At 35.2% G+C, this 23,489-nt stretch overlaps 2 protein-coding genes across 2 annotated transcripts; one reads left to right on the top strand and one right to left on the bottom strand.

Annotated features, from left to right (window-relative positions):
* The first annotated feature begins 10,901 nt into the window (after positions 1-10,901).
* Positions 10,902-16,742, top strand: LOC141587267 (putative LRR receptor-like serine/threonine-protein kinase At1g63430). The gene is made up of 13 exons (XM_074408717.1): positions 10,902-11,661; positions 11,956-12,094; positions 12,224-12,295; positions 12,403-12,546; positions 12,644-12,793; positions 13,685-13,801; positions 13,903-13,967; positions 14,070-14,327; positions 14,579-14,784; positions 14,906-15,038; positions 15,565-15,734; positions 15,816-16,031; positions 16,254-16,742. The coding sequence occupies exons 1-13, from the start codon at positions 11,556-11,558 to the stop codon at positions 16,497-16,499; spliced, it is 2,022 nt and encodes a 673-aa protein (XP_074264818.1). The 5' UTR covers positions 10,902-11,555; the 3' UTR covers positions 16,500-16,742.
* An 863-nt stretch (positions 16,743-17,605) lies between these two features.
* Positions 17,606-21,761, bottom strand: LOC141587266 (RNA-binding NOB1-like protein). Its single transcript, XM_074408716.1, has 5 exons — positions 21,327-21,761; positions 19,240-20,317; positions 18,702-18,870; positions 18,011-18,127; positions 17,606-17,922 (listed from the first exon to the last, which is right to left on the bottom strand). Exons 1-5 carry the CDS (start codon positions 21,649-21,651, stop codon positions 17,770-17,772), a joined length of 1,842 nt encoding a protein of 613 aa, XP_074264817.1. The 5' UTR covers positions 21,652-21,761; the 3' UTR covers positions 17,606-17,769.
* Positions 21,762-23,489: the final 1,728 nt, after the last annotated feature.

The following is a 23,489-nucleotide window of genomic DNA, read 5'->3' as shown; positions in this document are numbered from 1 at the left end:
TTACAAGTCCTTTAATTGTTCCCTTAATACACTCAAGAATAATATTAGCACAAGGAGCACAAGGGGGATCCTTCCGGGGGATCCTTCCTTAGAAGAGCATTGACAACATTAAGACAATCCGAAGCAATCAAGACATTATCCGTGGACAAACTAGTGACACACAAGTACTCAACCCTTCTCTAATAGCGAGAACCTCACAAATGAATGGGTTAGGGACAAACAAACGAGTAGACCATCCCGGCCAAACCCAAGAGCCACCAGGCCCACCACTATTTCGCACATCAGATCCATCCAATACTACTAAAGGAGAAGGAGGGGGAGAAAGCTTAATCAACATTAACTTTTAGCCAATTATGCGAACGTGGGACTCAGCTATTCGGGTAGCATGAGGTAGAGAGTCGGGCAACAAGAGAGCCTAATACTAATATTGTTAAAAGTGTTTCTCTACCTTTTGTAAAATGGTTCTATAGTAGCTTACCATAAATTGAGAGGGGAATTTAAGGTGTTGTTTGGCCAAGTTTACCTAAAAGAGTTTTTACTTTTTAAAATGAGTTTTTTCACAAACTACTTCTTGAAAAAGTTGTGATTGTTTGGCCTAACTTTTGTAAAAATAGTTTTTTCTCAATTTGATGTGTTTGGCCTAATTGCTTTTATTTGACTTTTTTGATTTTTTTTTTGTTTACTATATAATTTAGGTCTGCGCCACACTTGTCAAACTTTTCACCTTTAAGCGCGTTTTTTCTAATAAAAATTATGTAATGTCATAGTTACAACCGCAATTTTTATACTGTGTAATACTCATAAATCATAATCATGATATTCATAGCCGATGTTATCTCCTCGATTAGAAAGTTGCAATATCAACTTTGCAAGATTATGAAACTCACCTACAAATATAATCAATTAGTCAAACTATAAACAAAATAAATTAAGCATTTATATTGGTGGGTACTTGAACTACAAAACAATTACTACGTACTTAGCCAACGAAAAAATAATTATAAAACAATTATTACTTTTATAAGCCAAACATTCAATTTTTACATATAAAGGATCGTCTCACACTGAAAGACGGTCTTATACATTATTGAAAGGATCGTCTCATACTCTTTTCATCTCAAACCGTAAATTATTTTTCCTTTTTATATAATTAATATTGAGCCTATATTTAAAAAATATCATAAGACAAATCATAAGCAATATTTTTTTTTTTTTGGTCGAATGAAGCGCGCACTTGGTCGCATTACAATAGAGGGGAGGGGAATCGAACCTGTGATCTATTGTCCACAATACCTCCGTCTTAACCACTAGACTAGGACATCTTCGGTAATGCGACCAATAATCAATGCCACATGACTTAAAGAACGTACAATTAGAAGCAGCCGATTAACAAAAAATAGGCAATAATAGAGTGAAAAATATTATAATTATAGAGTACAAACAATAAAAAACCAAAATAATTGCCCATCTAGTAGAGATTGTGAGAAGTAGAAGTAGAAGTAGGTATTTGCAGCTTCTGCTTTAAGTGGCTTTTTTTTAAAGTTTTAACTTTTCAAAAGTAGTTTTACATCCATCTAATTTAAGGGGTGTTTGGTTCACGCGTGGGTATGAGTTTGGAATCGGGAATCATACCTGGGTGGTATCGGGTTGGAACTTGATACCTCATACCTTGTGTTTGGTTCAATTTTGGGGGTATGGGGTTAGAAATTAATCAAAGCTAAAAACTCTTCAAAATACAATATTTTTAATAATAATTTTTATACTATTAAATCATGTAGAGAAAATTTAATCAAATAAATATATAAAATGATTTTTTTACAATTTTTTTTATCACTTTTTAATATTTGTAATTTGATACCATGGGTATCAATCTCATACCCACCCCCACCCTGGGTATGAGAAACCCATACCTCATGGGTTTGAGGTATGAGTATCAAACCTTCAATTTTGTCAACCAAACACATGGTATGGGTTTGGTTCATTCCAAACCCATACCTCATACCTATATTGGGTGAACCAAACACCCCCTAGTGTTGACCTAATTTCTATTTTTTTAGTTATAAATACACTTATAAAACTTGGCCAAACAGCACCTAATATCACAACTGTTGCTAATAATTCTCAAGAGTGGGCATAGTGATGATTGTAGGAGGCGAGGCAACAGACACAACAAAGAACGCGGCACATGATTGCTGGCGCGAATTTCGGTTCCGTTTCGAACTACATTTAACATTTCGTTGGTTCTACACTTCTACTTGCTCTGAGGTCCTCTTCATCTTTCTGTATTTATATTTTGATAACCTCATTATTTTTTCTTAATAAATGAAAAAATTGACTTATGAATTTGTTTGTCTGAAGAAACTTGTACTCCAATATTTTCTTTTGGAGGTAAAAAGGCATTATGTGCAATTATGATGGACATTAAATTTATAGCAAGTTTTCTTTAAGATGGTTTTAATTTAGAATGAGAAAATGTTACTGTTTTTTTAGTAAAAGTGACCTTTTAATGATAAAAAATTATAATTAAAATTGTTACTTTATGACAATAAACTAACTAATAGTAACTTTTTATAAGGAAATGTTTCATTTTTTATCGTAAAATTATTACATTTTATTCATCGTAATTTCAAACTGACATCACTGTGTATGAAATGAGAATTTGCCTTAAATTCGTGCGATATAATGATCAATTGGGAGGTGTGACATCGTAGTGGTTTCGTCTTTGAACGGAAAACATTTATATTGTTTTCGTATGATAAGTAATATTCGTAGTTATCATAATATCAATTTTTTTTGAGGGAAATCATAATACCAATTTTATTCTACGATTCTTCGGTTACATTAAAAAAATTTAACTTATCATAATCCTATGATTTATTCATGGTATAGAATCGTATGATCTTATTACAAATAAATATCGTAATATAAAATATTTTTTTATTTTTTATAGCTTGACTTATACTTCGTATCTGCTTGCAAGCGAAAACGTATTTTTGTATTTCAATGATGAGCATATTGTTTGATAATTTTAAAATTATTTACAAGCAGGTCCTTAAATGCAACCATTGAAGTTGCTCTTAGGCTCTGTTTGGTAAACAACAGATTAATTTCAGCATAAGCAGGTTGTAAAAGCAGATTATAAATAGCAGATTTTATCAGAAGGTTTGACTAACGTATTATAATTAGCATAATTAATTTGAGTGTTTGGTAATTGGCAGATTACGGATTAGTAGATTGTTAATTTTCTTTGTAAAATGGAATAAAATTTCCTATTTTACACTATGCTAACCAATATGCTGGGATAAGCAGCATACTGTAAAACAACATATTGACCCCAAATATGTTGTTTCAATATGTTGTTTACCAAAGCCTAAAATTAGCATATTGATTGGTCAAACATGCTAAAACCCTAAAAATCGGCCCCAATATATCGTTTACTAAACACCCCTAATTGAATTAAAAAAGTTGTTTACAAATAATGCACTCCCTACATTTATTTTATTTTCTTCCCGTTTTCTTTCACACACTCTTTTAAGACAGAACCTCAACCATATTTTGCGACATGTAAATATAACTTTTTGGTTAAAAAATAATATTTTATGAAAGATGATTTGTTAATAAATATAAATATTTTAGTTTTATATATTAGTAATTTGCGAAATTAAATTTTCGGATTTTCTAAGTTATACACCTGCCTTTTTCATATAATATATTATACCCCTAAATATTTTACATGTTTTCCATCGCTACCTTATCCAACTCTCCTTATCTTTCTTTCTCCTCAAATAATCATTATTTGACCTTCATTCTTACTCATTAACGTCGTGATACCATTCTTCATGAGTGGTATTAAAAATTACATGTAGTAAGCACGAACTACTATTAAAAACCTCTATTATGAAGCATAAAACCATAACGAAAATTTCATGAATTGCTACTTGCTAGGTAGGTTCATATATTATAGAGTTGGTTAATAAATAATACAGGCCTATTGGCTAAATGAGTGAGTTAAATGGGTAACTGGAATGGTTAAGCGTCGATTTAATAGATCAACTTGTAAGAATTATGGGCCTAAATACGATCTATGTGGACAAATTATTAATTCGGTAATAATTGTATTTATGTGCTATCTATTAAGTTAAGCCCAAATATAAAGTGATCCACTGCGGTATATTAAATATGGGCTTATTTACGTCTTAAAAAGTATGGGTCAGTCTATTATCTAAGTGTAGATACCCATTAGGTTTCTAATGCATGATGGGCGCATTAGACTAAGGAGACTATAAATAGTCACCAGGGTTATGGTCCCTGGTAGCACACAATAACCTAATCTCCCCGCATCCCATCAGTAGAGAGATCCCTATTGGTATGTGTGTCTACTAGAAGACCTAATCCGAAGACCGTCCCTTCAGATGGTTCATCCCAACCTTTCATCATGTAATCAGGTACGCTTCCGCATCTAGTATTTACCGAATAATTTAGTATGGAGTTTATGGTCTCAATTCGGATTAAATCTAACAAGTGGTATCAGAGCCACCTTCATATTAAATTATTTGGGATGGTATGATTATCGAATTCAATACGTTGTACCGATATTCTGGCAATTGTTCGAGCATAATCTGGTTTAAGATAATTAGGGTTTAGTAGGTTTTCTAACATCACCGTACCGGCACATGTTGCATTGTTTTGTATTTTTTATCTTCTTCGATTAAAACTTTTGTTTGGTATGGTGTGTGCTATTCTTTGGTTTCCCACGTAATGTTTTGGTGCACCATTATGGATTAATGGGGTACATCATATTTTGGATTAAGCATTGGGTTAAGTAATTTGGCTTTAGCATTGAGATGGGTACACCATTAATTAGCACATTTAAGTCTTATGTCCCTGCTTATGTGATTAGGGCAATAGATTCCCTCGATCATGTTATTTCTATTGTGGATTAGTAAACTAATTAACATGGTAATAAAAGCCTTTATTGCGAGGTATTTCGTACTAAGATTAGAGCATATGGCACGATCTTGTGTTGGTTGGACAATTATGTTAGTTGCTTTATTGTGTGATATTCTAGAAACTTGAGTCACAATATGGTAACAAGGTGATATTTATGCAATACCTCAAATCCTCAATTTTGCTGTTTTAGCTCCGGGACAATTATGAGGTGATGAATCATCTTGCTTAATTTTATGTGATTACGATCCAACTTATATTTAAAGTTTATGCCATGTTGATTTTGTTTCTTATGGATGATTACTGTGAAAGCATGCATCATTGTATGTTTTCTGTTTCAATGGTCTTCATCAAATCATTTTGGTTATGCATAATTAAATCCACGGTTGGTTATTCTATATTATGACAAATTATGTTTGAACCATGGGGTTACTTTTTTTCGCATATATCGTGTATGAGTGGAATTGCTGCTCCGAATTTGGATCTTGGGTTTAAGACTATACAGTTTTCAATATTGTTGGAGTAACACTCACACATGAATTCAATAATATTGGATTTACTTGTTTATTGTCTTGCAAGTAAATTTCTTAAGGTATGACAAGTGAAGTATAAAGTTATAAATGTATAGTTTGTCAAAATTGACCAACTTATATGACTAAGGAACTATTTTGATATAGTTTTGTATATTATCACTAAAGGTTAAGTCACTTGTCAATTAAGGACTTGTGTTTTCAGATTTAATAATTGGCCAATCGGATTTATAATAACGGGTCTAATATTTTAGGTTGTTTGATCGACACAATAAGTTGCCAAAGTAACCTTTATTGTGTAAGTTGAATGATTTAGAATATTATGACTACAGTGTGTGATTGAGTTTCATGCGGATAATGGCCGGCCCAAAGGAAGGCTATTATTTGGCCGAAATTCAATCATGCTTGTGGTGGTAAGTATGTAACAATTGTAAGGTTTCCATATGAATATTAAGTCGGCCCAAAGGAAGACTTAATGTTTGACAGGAATTTATTGTTAATACTTGATCACTACACCAAGATGACCACTTACAAGTTAATTTTATGTCCAAAGACTAAACTTAATGTTGTGTTAGGTGTCTTGTGTTGATGGGGATGCCAATATTTGAATCTGAAAATCAAGTTAAGGGAGTGTCGTTATGTTTATGACACTCATAAGGATTATGCCCATACTGTTTGTTAGGGTGAATAAATTCAAATTTTCAGTTTAGTGTGCGTAATTCATGCGAATAATGGTCGGCCCAAAGGAAGACCATTATTTGGCAGAATTATATACACGTAGGGTAATAAATATGTGACGATTATTCGGATTTTCATGTGAATATTGAGTCGGCCCAAAGGAAGGCTTAGTGTTCGACGTGAGCTTATCGTCAATATTTGATTACAATTACTAAAGAGTGATGTCTTTAACTAGTTAATATTTATGTTCACTAACTAAATATTAATTTCGGAAAGACACTTTAATTATTTGAATTTATTCAAAATATAAGGATGTTGTTTTGTTCATTCTTTGGACATTTATGGTTATTATATCTGTCATTTCAGCTACATTCTCAATTCGGATGAAACTATTTATTAAATGAATGGTAAGAGAATGTGAATTTTATCTCTGGTTGCTTTGATCTTACCTTGCTTTAAGAATGTATAATTCTGCTTCTCATAAGGTAAAAGTTATCGTAAGGACTAAGGTATGTAACTTTGAGAATTATTACATTCAAAATGCATGAGTTTAGTGATTATTCGAATTTAGGGATATATCTAAGGGCATTGTTTCAGTTAATTCGGTTAAGTTAATTCAGTTAATTAAGAAGCTGCAAAAGTCAAACTCAAAGAAATAACAACAAACATAAGGTTAGACTTTTTAGTCGTTAGTTTGTTAAGAGTTTGGACACATAAGGAAAATCTAGTACCAGTTTTAATGCTTGGCTTGTCGATAAAGTTAAACTTCTCATTCAGTTTGTCTAAGGTTAATTTTTATATCCAATCATGTTTGGTGGGTGAATTTGGTTTTTCCACCCACATAAGTATATTGATGCAAGTATAATTGAGATGTTACAAGCCAATTGATGATGAAAGATTCATCTATTTGGGGCATGTCATCATCTAAGTTATTTGAGACAGTCAACTGATTTAGTTATCATTAATGACTTGTTGCTTTATTTGAATTTGGAAAATTCTTTTTGGTACCACCTTAGGTGGAATTCGGATATTTTTCATATGGGTAAATTTGGTTCTTTGTCCATTGAGAAATAATTAATTTTGTGTTTTCCAAATTCAAATAATGACGAATCCATCATTGTTGATAGCTTTATATAGTTTAGATTTTAGTCTCTTTCAAGTAAGCTTGCATTCAAGTTCAGTGGATATAAAGAAGAAAAGAAACTACAATTCTTTACGGCATGACACATTAAGAGGAAAATTAAAGTTTTGTGTCAAAATGAAATTGTTAGTCCCTTTACTTCGGATATTCAAATTTAAGGGGATAAAGACATACTAAAGGAAGATTAGATATGAAGTGATTTCAGATGTCTTACTATTAACATATATGGATAAGTGAACCATTTTATACTTAAGTATTAATGGTTTATATTATTATGTTAATTTGTAGACGGAGTTTAGGCATGAATATCTAAATCTCATTTGTCAGAAGTTTTAATTTCTTGATGTTTTTAGTACATATTTAACTAAGTTATTTTACTCAGTAAAGGAATAATTATGTCATCTTTGATCTAAGTGTTAATACTTTGGCAAATGACTATTAAGGATCACGACGTCAAGGTTATTTTAAAGAATTTCTAGAGGAGTTTGATCTTGTATTTGATATTATATTACACCATATGAGGATTCTTAATATGGATGGTGTAGTATGTATACAAACAAGATCCTAAGGCTTGGTAAGGAGTGTAATTATCATACTCTTTTCCATATTACTCTAGTTATAAGTTCTTAAGATTGCAGCTATCTCTGGATAAATTTCTAACAATACCATTGACTATTTAATCATAGTGTAAATAATGTACACATCCGGTATGTCCAACTAATTAAGGTTGAGGTTTAAAAGTCATAAGATTAATAGTTGGATTTAAGGATAGTCAATGACTATTTTGTTGGATAGTACTTAAAGTTTTAAGGGTAATAAAGTAATGATCCCACAATAAAGCTATTTAAGATGGAAATTAAGGGGTTCATTGAGAATATTGAGTTTGAGTGGGAGAAAAGGTAATTGACATTGTTTTAAGTCTCCTTATACATGATTATAAGATCAATTTAGTTAAACAAACTCAAATATCTCAATAACCAATTCATTAGAAGATCCACATAATAAGGTAAATACAACTACATTAATTACATTGTTTTCCTATATGGATAAAAATGGACAACAATGTAGTGACGGATTAACTAGTTGTAATAAGAGTTAGATAATGGAATGGTAAAGATGATTTAATCTCCTTTTGCCAAACCATTGAAGGTCCTAACTCATATAAGTGGATTAATGCCATAAAGAAAATAAGTCATTTTAGGAATGATGATATTTGGACTTTGTTCCATTACCTAAAGTTGTGAAATATATTGGTTTCAAATATTCATTTGTTACCAAGAAGGGTGTAAAAGGTAATGTGACAATCAGGATCATCGTGTCGGTATTGACTATAAGGACTTTTGGGCATATTCGGTTTTTTGGTTATATTGGATGAATGTTAAAGGTTTGTTTTGCAATGGTGACATTGATGAAACTATTCAGTGCAGTAACTAGAACTTTGATTCAATAGAGTCAAAGTAGATTTTCCGCAATAAGGAAATTCATCCAATAAAGCTTAAGTAAGGTTTTCCGTCATAAAGATTACAAATCTGCCTTGCTGTCATCTTATTTGTTTTAGATGAATGGGTAGATGATAGTAGATACTCAAGATTAAGTGGGAGTAAGTAAATATTTCTAGTTAATACCCTTTCAGTAAAGGAGACAAATTAGTCTCAAATGCCCTAAGGAAAATATTCAGAAAAATTCATTAATGCTTAAATTCATGTGCCTCAGGAAATATTTAATGTGTTTAAGTATTATGGTATATATTTAGCTTGTATGCGTTCGGATATTGCATACATTCTAAAGTTTGTTGGACAGATATTAAGGCAATACGGATTTGGATCTTGGATCCACTAAGGGCGACAAATATATTGTTGGTCATTTATATTTGGAACAAAACATTATTTATAGGAGATCGATTCAGTTGAGATCATTTGGTATTTCGACTCTAGTTGGTTATGAACATTTGTCATGAGGTCGCAAATTCGAGATGGTATTGAAAGACCATTTAAGTTATTTTGCGACAAATGTACAACTGTAAAGTTTCTAATAACAATATAAGTGATGTATTGTTTAAGAAACAATTCAGAGTGAAAAGGTGTCAATTATACATGTTGATGCAAACTCCATTTTGCGGATCCGCTTACTAAGGAATTACCACCCACGGTCTTTCTTGAGCTAATTGCTCAAATGGGTGTTTCATTTTAAGGAAATTCGATTTAAGTGAGAGTTTGTCATGTTAGACACATTAAAGTTTACGGTTATTAAGTTCTGCAGAAATAAGGTTTTCAGTTTTAGGTTTACAGTTTCACTCTGTCTTATTTTGGTTGATCTCACTAAGGTGGACCAGTTGAAAATATGCATATAGGGATCACATTCGGATGCTATTTTCATGCTGCACTCCCATAATCGATTCATGTCGTTGGTTATATTGACATATGTGACCATTGAGGGTCCTGCTACGACAAACTGGAGCAAAGGCCGCTTTGATCCTATGTTGGTATGATTGATGGACCGAATTGCTTAAGACGGTTGGATTGTTTGATAGCATTTTTGAGCTCACTATGGTTATTGTAAATACAATTATGAGGTGTCACACATATATGGATCTATTTGGCCCAAGTGGGAGATTGTAAGAATTATGGGCCTAAATACGATCTATGTGGACAAATTATTAATTCGGTAATAATTGTATTTATGTGCTATCTATTAAGTTAAGCCCAAATATAAAGTGATCCACTGCGGTATATTAAATATGGGCTTATTTACGTCTTAAAAAGTATGGGTCAGTCTATTATCTAAGTGTAGATACCCATTAGGTTTCTAATGCATGATGGGCGCATTAGACTAAGGAGACTATAAATAGTCACCAGGGTTATGGTCCCTGGTAGCACACAATAACCTAATCTCCCCGCATCCCATCAGTAGAGAGATCCCTATTGGTATGTGTGTCTACTAGAAGACCTAATCCGAAGACCGTCCCTTCAGATGGTTCATCCCAACCTTTCATCATGTAATCAGGTACGCTTCCGCATCTAGTATTTACCGAATAATTTAGTATGGAGTTTATGGTCTCAATTCGGATTAAATCTAACACAACTAACAGTCTAAGTTAGTGAAGGCAATCATTAAGATTATTTTATTGACTAATGTATAGAATTCAGGAGTATAATATATTTGTTAATTTTTGCGATAGTGTGTATATCAGTATATGACGGTAAAGCCATCACAAGTTGATTTTTGCGATGATTTTATTGAAAATGGTACTGTTTTAGCCGTCGTTAAAAAATTTTTTTACGAGGATTTTGTTGAAAATGCGACGGTTTTAGCTGTCGTAATTTCCATGTATTTTAGTAGCGATAAAATTTCAAAATGGCAGGTATGTAACTTAGAAATTGAAAGGACGTAAAATCTTCCTAAAATTATCATTCTTCAATATATTTACAGTCAAAATTTACAGTCAAAGTTTAGTAGCTTCAACTCGAAAACAAATCTAGAGAAAATAGGATTAAAGTGAGGAGTATTTTAAAATTGTATTTGACCAATAACCAAAAAAATGAAAAAAAAAAAAAAGCAAAGCAAACGCGGAAGTTGCTTTAACATCATCATCCAAAACATTCTTTGAAATCTTTGGCCCATCACTTAACTTCTTTACTTTTTCTTTTCTCCACTCTCTTTTTTCTAACTCAAAAACTCATCAATTTAATTCTTAATTAATCTTAATAAATAAACAAATGAGTCAATCCATCCATATTTTGTTACAAAGTACACTACATACATTAATTAATACGGAGTATACATTATACATAAAACATTAAATTTAATGTAAGTTGTCTCAAAAAAACATGCTTTTTTGGTAGACATACTCACATACACACACCATTGTGTGACCTTCCTCTTCATCTTCCTCTCATTTTCTCTCATAATTTTTCAACAACAACTACTACTACTAGCGAACTTGCAATTACCATAACCTCCCTTTCAATCTAAGTTTACCCTTTTTCTTTTTATTGTTACCCTAATAATAACTACTTTACTTCGACTTTTTCACATTTTTTCTCACTTTATTTCTTTATTTTTTTAAAAATTTGTTGCACATTGAACTAAGTGCTTCTCCATTTTTTGTTTTCTTGAAAATCCCACTTCTCCAAGTTAGTGAAATTTGTCATTTTTATAACATTCTTTAGTTTTCTTGGGTATTTGAAATTTGTTTTGTGTGGATGAGTTCGTATGATTGGTGGATTTCATGTGAAACCAAGTAAATTTTGAAGGAATTAATGGATGTAAAAGCCAAGAAAATGGGAGTTTTAAATTGGGTTTTACTTCAATTTACCATTTTTGGATTTTTTACCATCTCTTGTGACTCTTTTGTATCAACTGAAGGTATGTAACTTCTGTTAGATCTTGCTTTGTTTTTATTATATTTTTAGTAATCGTTGTTGTTGGATATAAATTGTCAGTGCTGAATTAAGGTTACAATAGGAAAGACCGGATCTTTTTTTTATTGTTATGTTACGGATGGAAAAGGTAAACAAATGATTGAGACGGAGCGGAGCGAGTAAATTGTTACTGCCCACTTGAGTTTATTATAGGAAAGATTTGATCTTTTTGCATATTGGTTATGTTTTGAATTTGTAAGTTTACCCTGATGCAAAAAATGTGAAATTTGGTGATTAGTTTGGGCTCTTACTGCATTCAAAGAAGCTATATATGAAGACCCATATCTAGTTTTGGCTGATTGGAATGGTTTGGATCCAACTCCATGTGAATGGTCTGGGATTTCTTGTTCAATTGCTAGGGATCATGTTACTAAACTGTAAGTTAAATGATCTTTACTGCATATTTACCTGTTTTGTACTTCAAATCAGTAATAATCATGTAAGTTTTGCAGTTAAAGGTATGTTTTGCATAAAAAAGTAATTAGTGAAGTTAATTCTGTTTTCAGGAACATTTCCGGGTTATCTTTGAAAGGATTTCTTGCTCCTGAATTGGGTCTCCTCACAAAATTGCAACAACTGTATGTTATAGGAGTACCTTCATATTTTTTAGTCATTTGCAAGAAACTGTGTGGTGAATTGGTAATAGTAGGGTTGATGTTGATATAATTGTTTGGTTATTCAACAGAATTCTTCATGGGAATGATTTGATTGGGACTCTTCCTAAAGAAATTGGCCTATTGGGAAGCCTTCAAGTGTTGGATCTTGGAGATAATCAGCTAGCTGGACCGATTCCTCGTGAGATTGGAAATTTGACTAGCATTTTGAAAATGTACGGAAAATAATGCGGTCATTGTGAATGTTCATATTTCTGTCTTTTAGTTTGTTTGTCTGCGGTCAGTCCTTTACTGTTGCTCTTTCGATTGCAGTAACCTTCAGTCCAATGGGTTGACTGGAATTGTACCTCATGAGCTTAGCGAGTTGAAGAATCTTCAGGAGCTTCACTTGGATAGAAATAAACTCCAAGGAATTTTACCCGGTGCTTCCAATGCAAGCTTTACTTCGAATAATCACGGAATGTAAGCATCTCTTCTGTAGAAGTTTTAGCTTCTGGTGTTTCAGCGCTCCTGTTACAAAAAAAAAACTAAATTAAAAGGCTGTTCTGAAAAGTTTCTCATTTTGGCTCGACAAATCTTTATGGTTGCTGAACTACAGTGGATTACTCCCTCCATTGCATTTACAGTATTACCGTTTGACTTTAGTGGTCAAACAATGTTGACTTTGGATGAATGGTCTAGCTTTTGGTATCTCACATTTACTGATTCCCGCGGGCAAGGACTAATGAAACAGAAGAAAAGGCCCTTGCTGATTGGTTGTTGTGGGATTGTAAGCAAGATAGTACTGTTCAATGTTCACCGCATAAGTAATTCATAGATTCTGAGAACAGTTCGTGCTAAAGTTATTTGGACAAATGTTCATATAAGCCTCGCTTAAATTAGTTTTGCAATCTTGTGGAGGCCTTTTTGGTTGAGCTTGGGTTGTGTGACCAATTTATCTTAGAAATCAGTCCTGGCAAACAAATTGGTTTACACCGTGTCAGTGTTGTATGGTTCAGTGTTGTTTCTGTTCAGAGAAAGTTTCAGATATATCTGGCAATGTAGTTTGCGTACGCTCTCTGCCCTGATACGGATGATATGGTCCAAATATTGACTAACCCAAACATTGAAACATGAGACATTCACCGCTACTCTGTGAGGCCATGTTAACAAAACTAGACTCTAGCCTAGCCCATAAAACACCTACGAGTATTTATTTTGTGAAGTTATTATAGTTTACTTTTGACAAGATTCTTGCTATTGCAATGCTCAACTTTTGGCATTAGCCTCGCTCTTTTGCTAATATTTTGCAAGGTGCACTCATATTCAGGCGTGATTTTGGTCAGATTGCTTATCTTTGTTTGGGTTTTTTAGGTTTGCAGGCAACGGGAATGCTACAGGCTTTTGTCGCTCACCTCAATTGAAAGTTGCTGATTTCTCGTACAATTTTTTTATTGGTAGCATCCCAAAATGCTTGCAATATCTACCAAGGTAATGATTGATTGATATCTTTCTCATCCTTAGTCATACCTTATGTCATGTTACTCCTTTGTGAAGATTACTGTTTTTCATTAATGTATTGTTATTTGTAGATCAAGTTTTCAAGGGAACTGCCTTCAAGACAAGGATCCTAAACAGCGCAGCGGTGTGCAGTGTGGTATGCCACTAATACAACTTTTATTTATACTATTACTTTCTTTGTTTTCTTTTATTCTATGAATCATTTATTTCTGACACTTCCTTGTGTTACTGATTACAGGAGCTGCCGTACCTGCCAAAACTCATCCAAACCCCAGTGCTAACACAAAGCATAAGCCTCCAGATAACGAAGCCAAGCATTCAAGTACATCAAAACCCGCTTGGCTTTTAGCTGTAGAAATCGTGACTGGAACCATGGTCGGTGTGCTGTTTATTACAGCACTAGTAACCGCGCTTAAAAGATGCAACAGTAAATCATCTGTTATTATTCCTTGGAAGAAATCAGGAAGTGACAAGGATCGTTTGGCAGTTTATATAGGTACTATTTTTGCTGTTTATTTTTGGCTAATGCTGATCAAGCATTTGTCGATGTACAAATATTTGTATGAGACTGTCTCATGGAAAATTTTCACGAGCCTGACCCATACAATGAACTTGTTATTCATTCATTTATTTTCCCTTTTGTTAATTTTTCCGGGTCAATGAGTATATGGGTAGATTCTTTAGTTAATTTGGGGTCACATGTTACTATGGACCGTCCCTAAAACTTGTTAACTCCCTATCAAACAGATTCTCAGTTGTTGAGAGACATAGTAAGATTCAGCAGACAAGAGCTAGAAGTGGCATGTGAAGATTTTAGTAATATCATTGGAACGTCTTCGGATAGTATGATTTACAAAGGCACCATGAAAGGTGGATCTGAGATTGCAGTGATATCATTTTGCATCAAAGAAGAGCAATGGACTGGCTATCATGAGCTCTATTTTCAGAGAGAGGTATTGCTTTATTTTATTATTAATTTTTCTTTACTAATAGCTGTGCGCCTGTGCCTTTTGTTAAGTTAGAACTCGTAAAAGAATAACTTGAGTAATTGGGTTTGTCTGGCTCATGCTTTAGGTGGCTGATTTAGCAAGATTAAATCACGAGAATGCTGCTAAACTGTTGGGTTACTGTCGAGAGGCGCCTCCCTTTTCAAGGATGCTAGTTTTTGAATATGCTTCTAACGGAACATTGTACGAACATTTGCATTGTAAGTAAAATTATACTCCCTCTTGCTTGGTTTAAACTTCTCATTCACTTTATTCGATCAAAGTTTTAATACCTGAACCATAAATATTTGATGAATGAAGAGTAATTATCAACTAAACTAATGGTACCAATGCTTCATGGGCTCTAGTAAAAAGCAGGTAAGATATACACATGCTTGTCGCGCTCTTAGTAGCACAAAAAGACTATTTCAAGATGATCCATGATGAAAATTGTGTCGCAAATTTCAACTAAAGAGTCCTACTTCGCTTAACAACAACAACATTACCCCAGTGCCTCAATGGCTCCCGCAAATTGCGGGGTAAGGGGGGGTCGGATGTACGCAGCCTTACCCTTGTGTTAGAAACACAAAGAGGCTGTTTCCGAATGACCCAAGATGAAAAAAAAAATAATGTGCCCCTAGAATTACATCGGTTTCCAAAGCCTTTAATAAACTCCTTATCTAATTAAATGAATAAACAAATTGAAATAATGTGCAAAACACACTACTCAAGTGCAAGAAATTGCAGCCATGTTTGCAGATGGAGAAGGAAGCCAGCTATCGTGGAGACGACGTATGAAAATCATAATTGGAATTGCCCGTGGATTGAAGTATCTTCAGACAGAGCTTGACCCTCCGTTTACAATGTCCGAGCTCAATTCTAATGCAGTATATCTTAATGAAGATTATTCCCCCAAGGTATGCATTGAATCTGAATTATATTTAGGTTTTTCTTCTGATTGATTTTGTTGGTGGTCTAATTACCCGAGTTTTGTTCAGTTGATTGATTTCGAAAGCTGGAAGACGATTCTAGCAAGATCAGAGAAAAACTCATGTGCCATTGATAGCAATGGTGCTATTTGTGTCCTTCCAAATTCGATCGAGGCACGTCATCTTGACATAAATGGCAATGTTTATGCATTTGGAGTTCTTCTGCTGGAGATAGTCAGTGGCAGGCCACCCTTCTGTAAAGACACTGGAAGCTTAGTCGAGTGGGTATGTCGCTTCACCATTTTGGTTCTTCGAGACTAGCTATCCTATCAGATACCAATCTGCATCAGATGTACTAAATGACTACTTAGACAAAATTAAAGTCTGGAAAGCATAAGTAAATTAAAGTTAGGTCTCTGAGATCATCGGAGACCTCCCTGTATCTTATGGAGTATCAAGTAGGGGATCATTTGCCTTCTATTGAACTTTCATGGTTTGTGGTTTCAGGCTAAGGAATTCATTCAGGTACCAGATGAGATGCCTCGAATAGTAGATCCACAATTGAAGCATTTTGAACGGGAGGACCTTAAAGTTGTTTGCGAGGCAGCAAGTCAATGCCTTGTTGCTGATCCTCACAAGAGGCCGTCAATGCCTGAATTGTGCACATTGCTAGAAACTAACATTGATCTCTCGATGTCGTCTGAGCTCAGATCGTCTTCTTTGGCATGGGCAGAACTAGCTCTCTCTACGTAACATTTGAAGCTAACATAGTGTAAATCAACTTTTATATAGTTCTGATACCCTTTTTTTTTTCTTTTTTTGGCGTGTTCTTGTCGGTGAAGATATGTAAAGGTTTTCTACTTACCACTTTGGACAAAATATAGAAATATCAGCAGATGGAAAGAGTGCTTCTCTCATTGTACTATAGGAGTTACCGCTGTTTGCAGTTAATGAAGAATTTTGTGCGCAGTTTACAAGTGCACATTTTCGTTGTAATTACTGGTTTGAGTTTCCCTTTTTTTTTTTTTTCAACAAGAGAATACGTCTTTTTTATCCCTATTTGATGAATAGTTACTGAACCTAAACATATACTCCCATCCAGACCAAAGGTTACAATTGTTTTATCACACTTGTCGAGGCACGTTTTGTAACGTGCATATCTTTAGTTACACATTATTAAAAATTATAAAAATTTGATATTCTTATAGCATTCATGACGATAAATCAAACAAGATCTCACATGACTATATTCAACTGTAACCTTTGGTCTGGATGGGAGGAAATAGTATAATGTAGTATTACTGATAAGAGTATACGACTTAACTGATCAACACAATAACCTGACCCAGGAGTTGAATTAGAGAGTAGAACTTGATAACCATCCTGATAGTAACTCCATCCGAAATGGTGAAAATAAAACTATACCGAAGTCAATCAATGTAACAAATAATAGACCTTAAAATGCATAGGTTGAAATAGGGGACTCGGAAAATGACCACACCCCGAAAATGCCCCTACTGATACCCTAAATGACCTATTTTGACCCGATCAACCTATGCCTGACCCATATGCTAGGTCTAGCATGAATTAGGTGTCCAAGGAATTTGACCAAGACAGTTATTATCAGGCATAAAATATACACAAAAATAACCTATTCTGAAGCCAACCAATGCCCAACCTGTATGCTTAGGTCTAAACTAGTGAACTGAGAAGCGTTAAGCAGAATTTGGCTAAGACGGGTAGTTAAGCATGCGAAGATGTGTTAACCCGCCTTTATACCCAAAAACTAACTGCAAGGAATAATCTGCATAACATTTAGATCCACGGAACAAAACTTCTGTATGATTGATTCACTATAATTGAAACCAGGAAATACTTTCCATATGAAATTACATAAAAGTTTAGTCAGTCTCACAAAATAAAATCAACAATTTAGACAAAAAAAAACGTGCATAGATTACACCGTCATGGACAAAGGAAAAGAATATAGATATTCGACAAAATTTCAAGGCAACACACAACTTCAATGCTTTGAGCGAGAGTAATGGTTGTCATTGGGGTTTCTTTTCCCACTGAAAACAGCAAGGGCTTCTCTGACTGGTGGCCTGTTAGAGTTTTTCTTATCGGTGTGGTGAGTGAAGATGTTGCTGCTTGCGAAGAAATGATCATCATCATCCTAGTATTTTCAAAGAAAACAGTTAATATTATCTTCAGAAAAAACAACAGAAGCAGTAAAATTCAACGATGTTAAATTAAAGACTCACCTTATTAGATTTCTTCTTGGTCTTCTGATTGAGGTACTTCTTTGGTATCTGATCTTCACGTAAAATGGGGTTCTTAGACATAGAATCTCTTCCGCCTTGGGGCAAAGGCAGTGAAAACTGTACTCAACAATTAGCCGTGTTAGCAAGAACACAAGCGTGTTTTTTTTTTTTTTTTTTAATTAATGCTTCACATATTGTCGGCAATAGCACAGAAAACATCACCTTGTACTTCAAGTTGAAAAGTCAAGAAAATATATCTTGAAAGAACTCTATTATTATGAACCGATAGAAGATAAAATATGCGATATTTTTGGAAATTGGATCTAGATGAGATCCACAGACAAAAATAGGCAAAATTTCACTGATCTGGGTCTAATTCATTGGACTCTTCACTAATGGGTCCCGATCTGGGTCTGAACATTGTGGCCCATACGGATTTGGGCTGAATATTGATTTAGGTTAGACCTCATGGATTTAAATCTGAAACCACGGTCATCCCTAGTTGTGACTAGCCTGGCCTTTGAACATGTCTTTATTCAGAATGCATGATTGACTACAGATAATAGTTAGTAATATTGTAATTTATTACTGGGACAAATATATTCTTCAAAGAGAGCTAAAGAAGAAATGAATACAGCAACGGAAGTAAATTTTGAGACTTGAGAGAAAGCTCAATCAAAACTCAATGTACCTTTGTGCCTCTTAATGAAATTCTTGGCCTACGACCTGCAAGTACGACCCCATTCTCACCCACTGTAGCAGAGACCTTCCTTAAGGTACCACCATTGCCACACCTCGGACAAAATATCCGACCAACTTCAGCAGTTACATGATGGCAAGCATGACATTTGAGTACCCACCTATTTAAGTAAACAGAATCAGGGAAAACTTGTACCCAAACAACAAGCTTGAGAATAAAAAGATACTAATACAATAAAGTTTATGTTCCTGAGACTCGGTTAGAAATATCTAACACGAGTGCATATCCAAATGTCTAGCTCGGTTATTTTATACCAAAGAAAAATCATGTCTAAGTGTTTAAGTATCGCGCATCCGCGATATAATTTGAAGAGTTGGAGTAACATAGTAATTAACAACTACCAAGTTCCATGGGAACTTTCAGAGCCAACAGGAGAAAGACTTGTTTATCTTGAAAAAGAGACTAATCACGAACTTTAGAAAACTTACAATGGGAAACAACATTGTAGAATGGAATTTGGCAGTATTACCTGTGTAACTCACGTATCTGCATTCCACCTGGAGCCAGCAAACGTAGACCCATCTGTAGGATAACATTTTGCATAGCAAAATCGCCAGTGACACAAGCAACGCTTGAATCAGATAATGATCTCAGCATCCAACTCTGTTCACTTCCATCATCCTCCGCATATGAGGTATCAACACTTCCATTCTCTAAGTGATCTAATTCTTCAGTACCATTCCCCAATTCATTATTAGCTTCATCAATCCCTGAATGTACTTCAACGCCTTGGGTGTCAGAACTAGTAAGCTCGTCCTGTTTTTCATTAGCCACCAACGCATCTTCTTCAAGTCTCATTTGTTCCAAAATTGATGAGATCTCTTCACTTCCCGTTGTCTGAACAGTGTTGCTCTTCTCAACAGGCACCTCCTGAGAAAGATGCATATCCTCCAAGGCACGATTAATACACTCAGCCTCCATGATAACTTCTCCTTCTGCAATCTCACTGTTATCCTGATCACCATCGTCTTTCATTGATGCCTCAGAAATTTCACGGCGAGCCTGCCTTCTAAGAAATCTTCTATGGGTGCTTCGACTGACAGCAGGCCGAAATTCACCGGCATCATCATCGCATTGTCCTTGAGATGCATCAATCCCATCTGCCACCATCTTTTTACCATCAATTTTCACCTCTCTCTTTTTCGATTGATACCTCTTGTGCCTTCTAGTCTCATCAAGATCATTATGATCCACGGAAATCTCGCTATTGTTTCCAATAGAACCATCATGCATACTAGCACGGTCATCAGCAAGGGTATTCAAGTTCAGATCCTTCAAAGGAAGAATTCTAGAGTTAGAATTAGGGACGCTCTCTGCAAGACCTTCCAAAGCCTCCCACTCCTCAAGGTTGGGAACATTGTCACCCCAGCCTGGTAAATCCTTCTCCGGCAACCTCCTCACATTCAGCATATGGACAGGGGGAGGGCTGTCTCTAAGATGAGTAGTACCATGAAATTGAGCCTCTAATGTGTATGTAAGAGCAATGAGCTTAAGATCAACATCGGACAGAGTCTGCAAATCACCAGTAGCCCTCGCAAAGCTGATAACTGTCCAAAATTATATAAACTGTCAGTTAACAAATCATAATGTGTTATCTTCTACTTACTCTGACTAAATATATACAACATTAGTGTTATCAAGATGGCATGCGTAGAGCTAACAAAACTTTATTCAACCTAAACCATGTGAAACCCAGACTAGTAGAACCCTAAGATCTTGTGAACTTAAACCGAGGCGAGGCTGATCGATGACAAATACAACCCGATCTGTCTCAACCAAACTTAAACAGTGATCAACTGGAGACCACCTGTCAAATTGTGACTCAATAATAACCCGGCCTGATAGATGACCTGGCAATGAATTAGCTTAATAATTATCCAATGAAGTCCACTTGACTTTTAACTAAAGAGCAAAATAAATGCTCCGAGAGATAGCATAAACATGAAATCATCTATCTAAACTTGAAAAACCACAATTAAATGTCTACTAGTAATCTCAAATGAATACATAGGTCGTCCAATAATGACCCAATGCTCTGATCCACCCAAACCCAAAAGACCAACAGGATGATATTCACCTAACACAACTCGAAAACGACCCCGGTTAACCAGACCTGAAAAAAAGCTGCATAACACCTATTGCCAGCTCCAGCCACACCCATACCCACAGTTCCGTATCTCAAATGAACTAGAGTTTATCCTCCACATTAAATCATACAATTCCACCTCAATGCTTCCATATTCAAGCATATAACTAAACACTAGACAGGCATTAAAACTACCAAACACCAACATTCAACAAAAAGCTCCACATTTATCAATCAAATGCATACAAAATAGGCCAAAAACATTAAAATAACAAAAACCCACCATAAATAATAGCTTAAAATCAATCATAACAACAAAAAATGCAGAAATCAAACATAACATACACACAATCAGGCCTTTTTTTAAAGGGATTCAGCTAAAGATTACACATTTCTCCTTCAGAATAGATAATACTAGCTTAAAAACCCTAATTTAACCTAAAAAACAACAAAAATGCAGAAATGAAAACCTTTTTTAAGGGATTCAGGTGAAGGTTCCATGGTTTGAATAGAAAAAGGGAGGAAAGACATTCGATGGCGAGAAGTAGGATCACGAATTTCACTAAGAACTTCATTAACAGACACAAATTTATCAGCAAAAGTATGAAGTTTTTCTCCTCCTTGAATAATTGCATTTGCATCAACAATTGCAACAGCTATACCCTTTGAAGAATTGCATGATTCGAGGAGTTTTGAGGTTGTTGATGATGGATTTATGGGAGGTTTAGATGGGTTTTGCTTCACTATGTTGGACCAACATGATTGGGGATTAGGGTTTTCGGATTGGGGTTCCATTTTTGATTGAATGGAGGAAGAGGATGATGTGTTGCTTTACTTTACTGGAGAATGGAGAGATGTTTGTCTGATAAACCCTAATTTTTGGGTTTACGGTTTGAGGGTTTGTGAAAGTGAACTACTGGAGCATGTCAATTTGTCAAGGACCATGCAAACGGTTTATTGAATCGCCGGATTCGGGTTAGGCCGATTCGTGTCGGGACAGTTCGAAGGGTTAGTTCCGCGGGTTGGATTATTTTGGGTTTTGGATTTGTTTGGGTATGTTATAACAGAAGCAAGAAAGAACTAATAAAAGAACAATAAAGAGACAAACGCACAGATTTACGTGGTTCACTAACGTGTGTTAGCTACGTCCACAGGGCAGAAGGGAGAGAGTTTTATTGATATGTGAGGAGTTTTGATTCTGATTGGACGGTATGATCATTCTTTAGGTAAAGGCTTAGAGAGTTTATATAATAATCTCAAGACTGTCACAATGACCTAATAAAGGCCCAAGATGCACCTGGCCCAATAACGCACCCCCGCATAGTCGTTCGAAACGGGCGGTTAACGAAATCAAGGCACAAACCCAACAAATCTCCACCTTGACTTGAATTCTCTCACAAACAGACATGTACCGATGCATTCCCATAAATGTCGATGTACCGAAAAGCTCTTCTCCTTCCTCGATATTGCCCCAAGAGGGCAATTACAGATTACGGATATTTAGCAAGTCCAAACAATGTTGGAACTTGCTATGCGGAACTGGCTGTAATACTACGGTTTTATGAGTCTCTGGGTACTCTATCGAGTGGGCCTTACTCTGTCGAGTAAGGGTGTTTTGCGATTTAAAATAGTTTCTGACCTGTAGGGTACTCGATCGAGTAGCCTTGGTACTCGATCGAGTAGGCGGCACTCGATCGAGTACGTCAGTTAATCAATCGAGTAGCCCGGTTTACGGGTAATGTTTTGTCGGGTTTTGTTAATAATGCGAATTAATATATAAACACTTCTGTCACTTTCATAATACGCTTTACAAACCTGATTATTTTGAAAAAGAGATTTCAACCTACGTACTTCACATTCATCGCATTATTGACAAATCCCGGAGCTTGGAAGGTCGGAATTCATCTTTCTTTACATATTTGTGATCCTTGCGTCGAGGGTAAGATCTACGTACCGAATTTGTTATATTTAATTAAGTTTTGTTAAACCCTAATTTTGGGAATTGGAGATTTGTGTTAGTTTTGTGTGGTTAGTGATATATGTGATATTATGTTAGGAGGAGGATTCGTAGAGGAGGCTTTTTGATAACAGCTGTTGAGATCGTCTGACTGTATTGCTTTCCAGGTAGGGTTTCCCTACTCAGTATTAGTTACATGATGTGTGTGGTGATTGTGCTGTAGATAGTAATTGTTGGTTGTTTCGGACGGTTGTGATATTGTGTTGTTGATTGTTTGGATGGTTGTGATATTGTATTGTTGAATATTATCATACGAGTATTGTGACGGTTGTTGGAATTGGTTACTTGTTGATGATTGTGATTGATTGTATCATCTGTTTCTTGGGTGCGTCCCTGGCTGAGTGGGGTCACTTGCGGGAGTGGCTTCACGCCCATTATTCGCCTTCTGTGGAACCCGCCACAGAAGGGATGTGCACATTAATGAATTTGGGTTTATCGCTCGACGGAGATGAGCGAGGCTTAGGTGGGAACGACTGCGGTCCACCACTGGCGGCGATGAGTAACCTGTTGCGATGGGTACTCTGGCAGGGCTACACACTTTAGTGTGTAGTCAGTATTGAGGAGTTGGTGATGGAGTTCGGGATGATGTGACAATTGAGGCATGTTGATTTACTGT

The sequence above is a fragment of the Silene latifolia genome, chromosome 6 (genome assembly GCF_048544455.1).
Source record: "Silene latifolia isolate original U9 population chromosome 6, ASM4854445v1, whole genome shotgun sequence".
In the NCBI taxonomy this organism is placed as follows: Eukaryota; Viridiplantae; Streptophyta; class Magnoliopsida; order Caryophyllales; family Caryophyllaceae; genus Silene; species Silene latifolia.
Note: the sequence above shows the minus strand (reverse complement) of the source record. Positions and strands in the feature narration are given on the sequence as shown.

Excerpts from the sequence above, each read along its gene's own strand:
- LOC141587267 (XM_074408717.1), top strand. The coding sequence starts at position 11,556 with ATGGATGTAAAAGCCAAGAAAATGGGAGTTTTAAATTGGGTTTTACTT. Across the intron at positions 11,662-11,955 it reads CTCTTTTGTATCAACTGAAG|TTTGGGCTCTTACTGCATTC; the intron begins GTATGTAACTTC and ends TTTGGTGATTAG. Across the intron at positions 16,032-16,253 it reads CTGGAAGCTTAGTCGAGTGG|GCTAAGGAATTCATTCAGGT; the intron begins GTATGTCGCTTC and ends TTGTGGTTTCAG.
- LOC141587266 (XM_074408716.1), bottom strand. The coding sequence starts at position 21,651 with ATGGAACCCCAATCCGAAAACCCTAATCCCCAATCATGTTGGTCCAAC. Across the intron at positions 20,318-21,326 it reads ACCTGAATCCCTTAAAAAAG|TTATCAGCTTTGCGAGGGCT; the intron begins GTTTTCATTTCT and ends AATTTTGGACAG. Across the intron at positions 17,923-18,010 it reads CCAAGAAGAAATCTAATAAG|GATGATGATGATCATTTCTT; the intron begins GTGAGTCTTTAA and ends TGAAAATACTAG.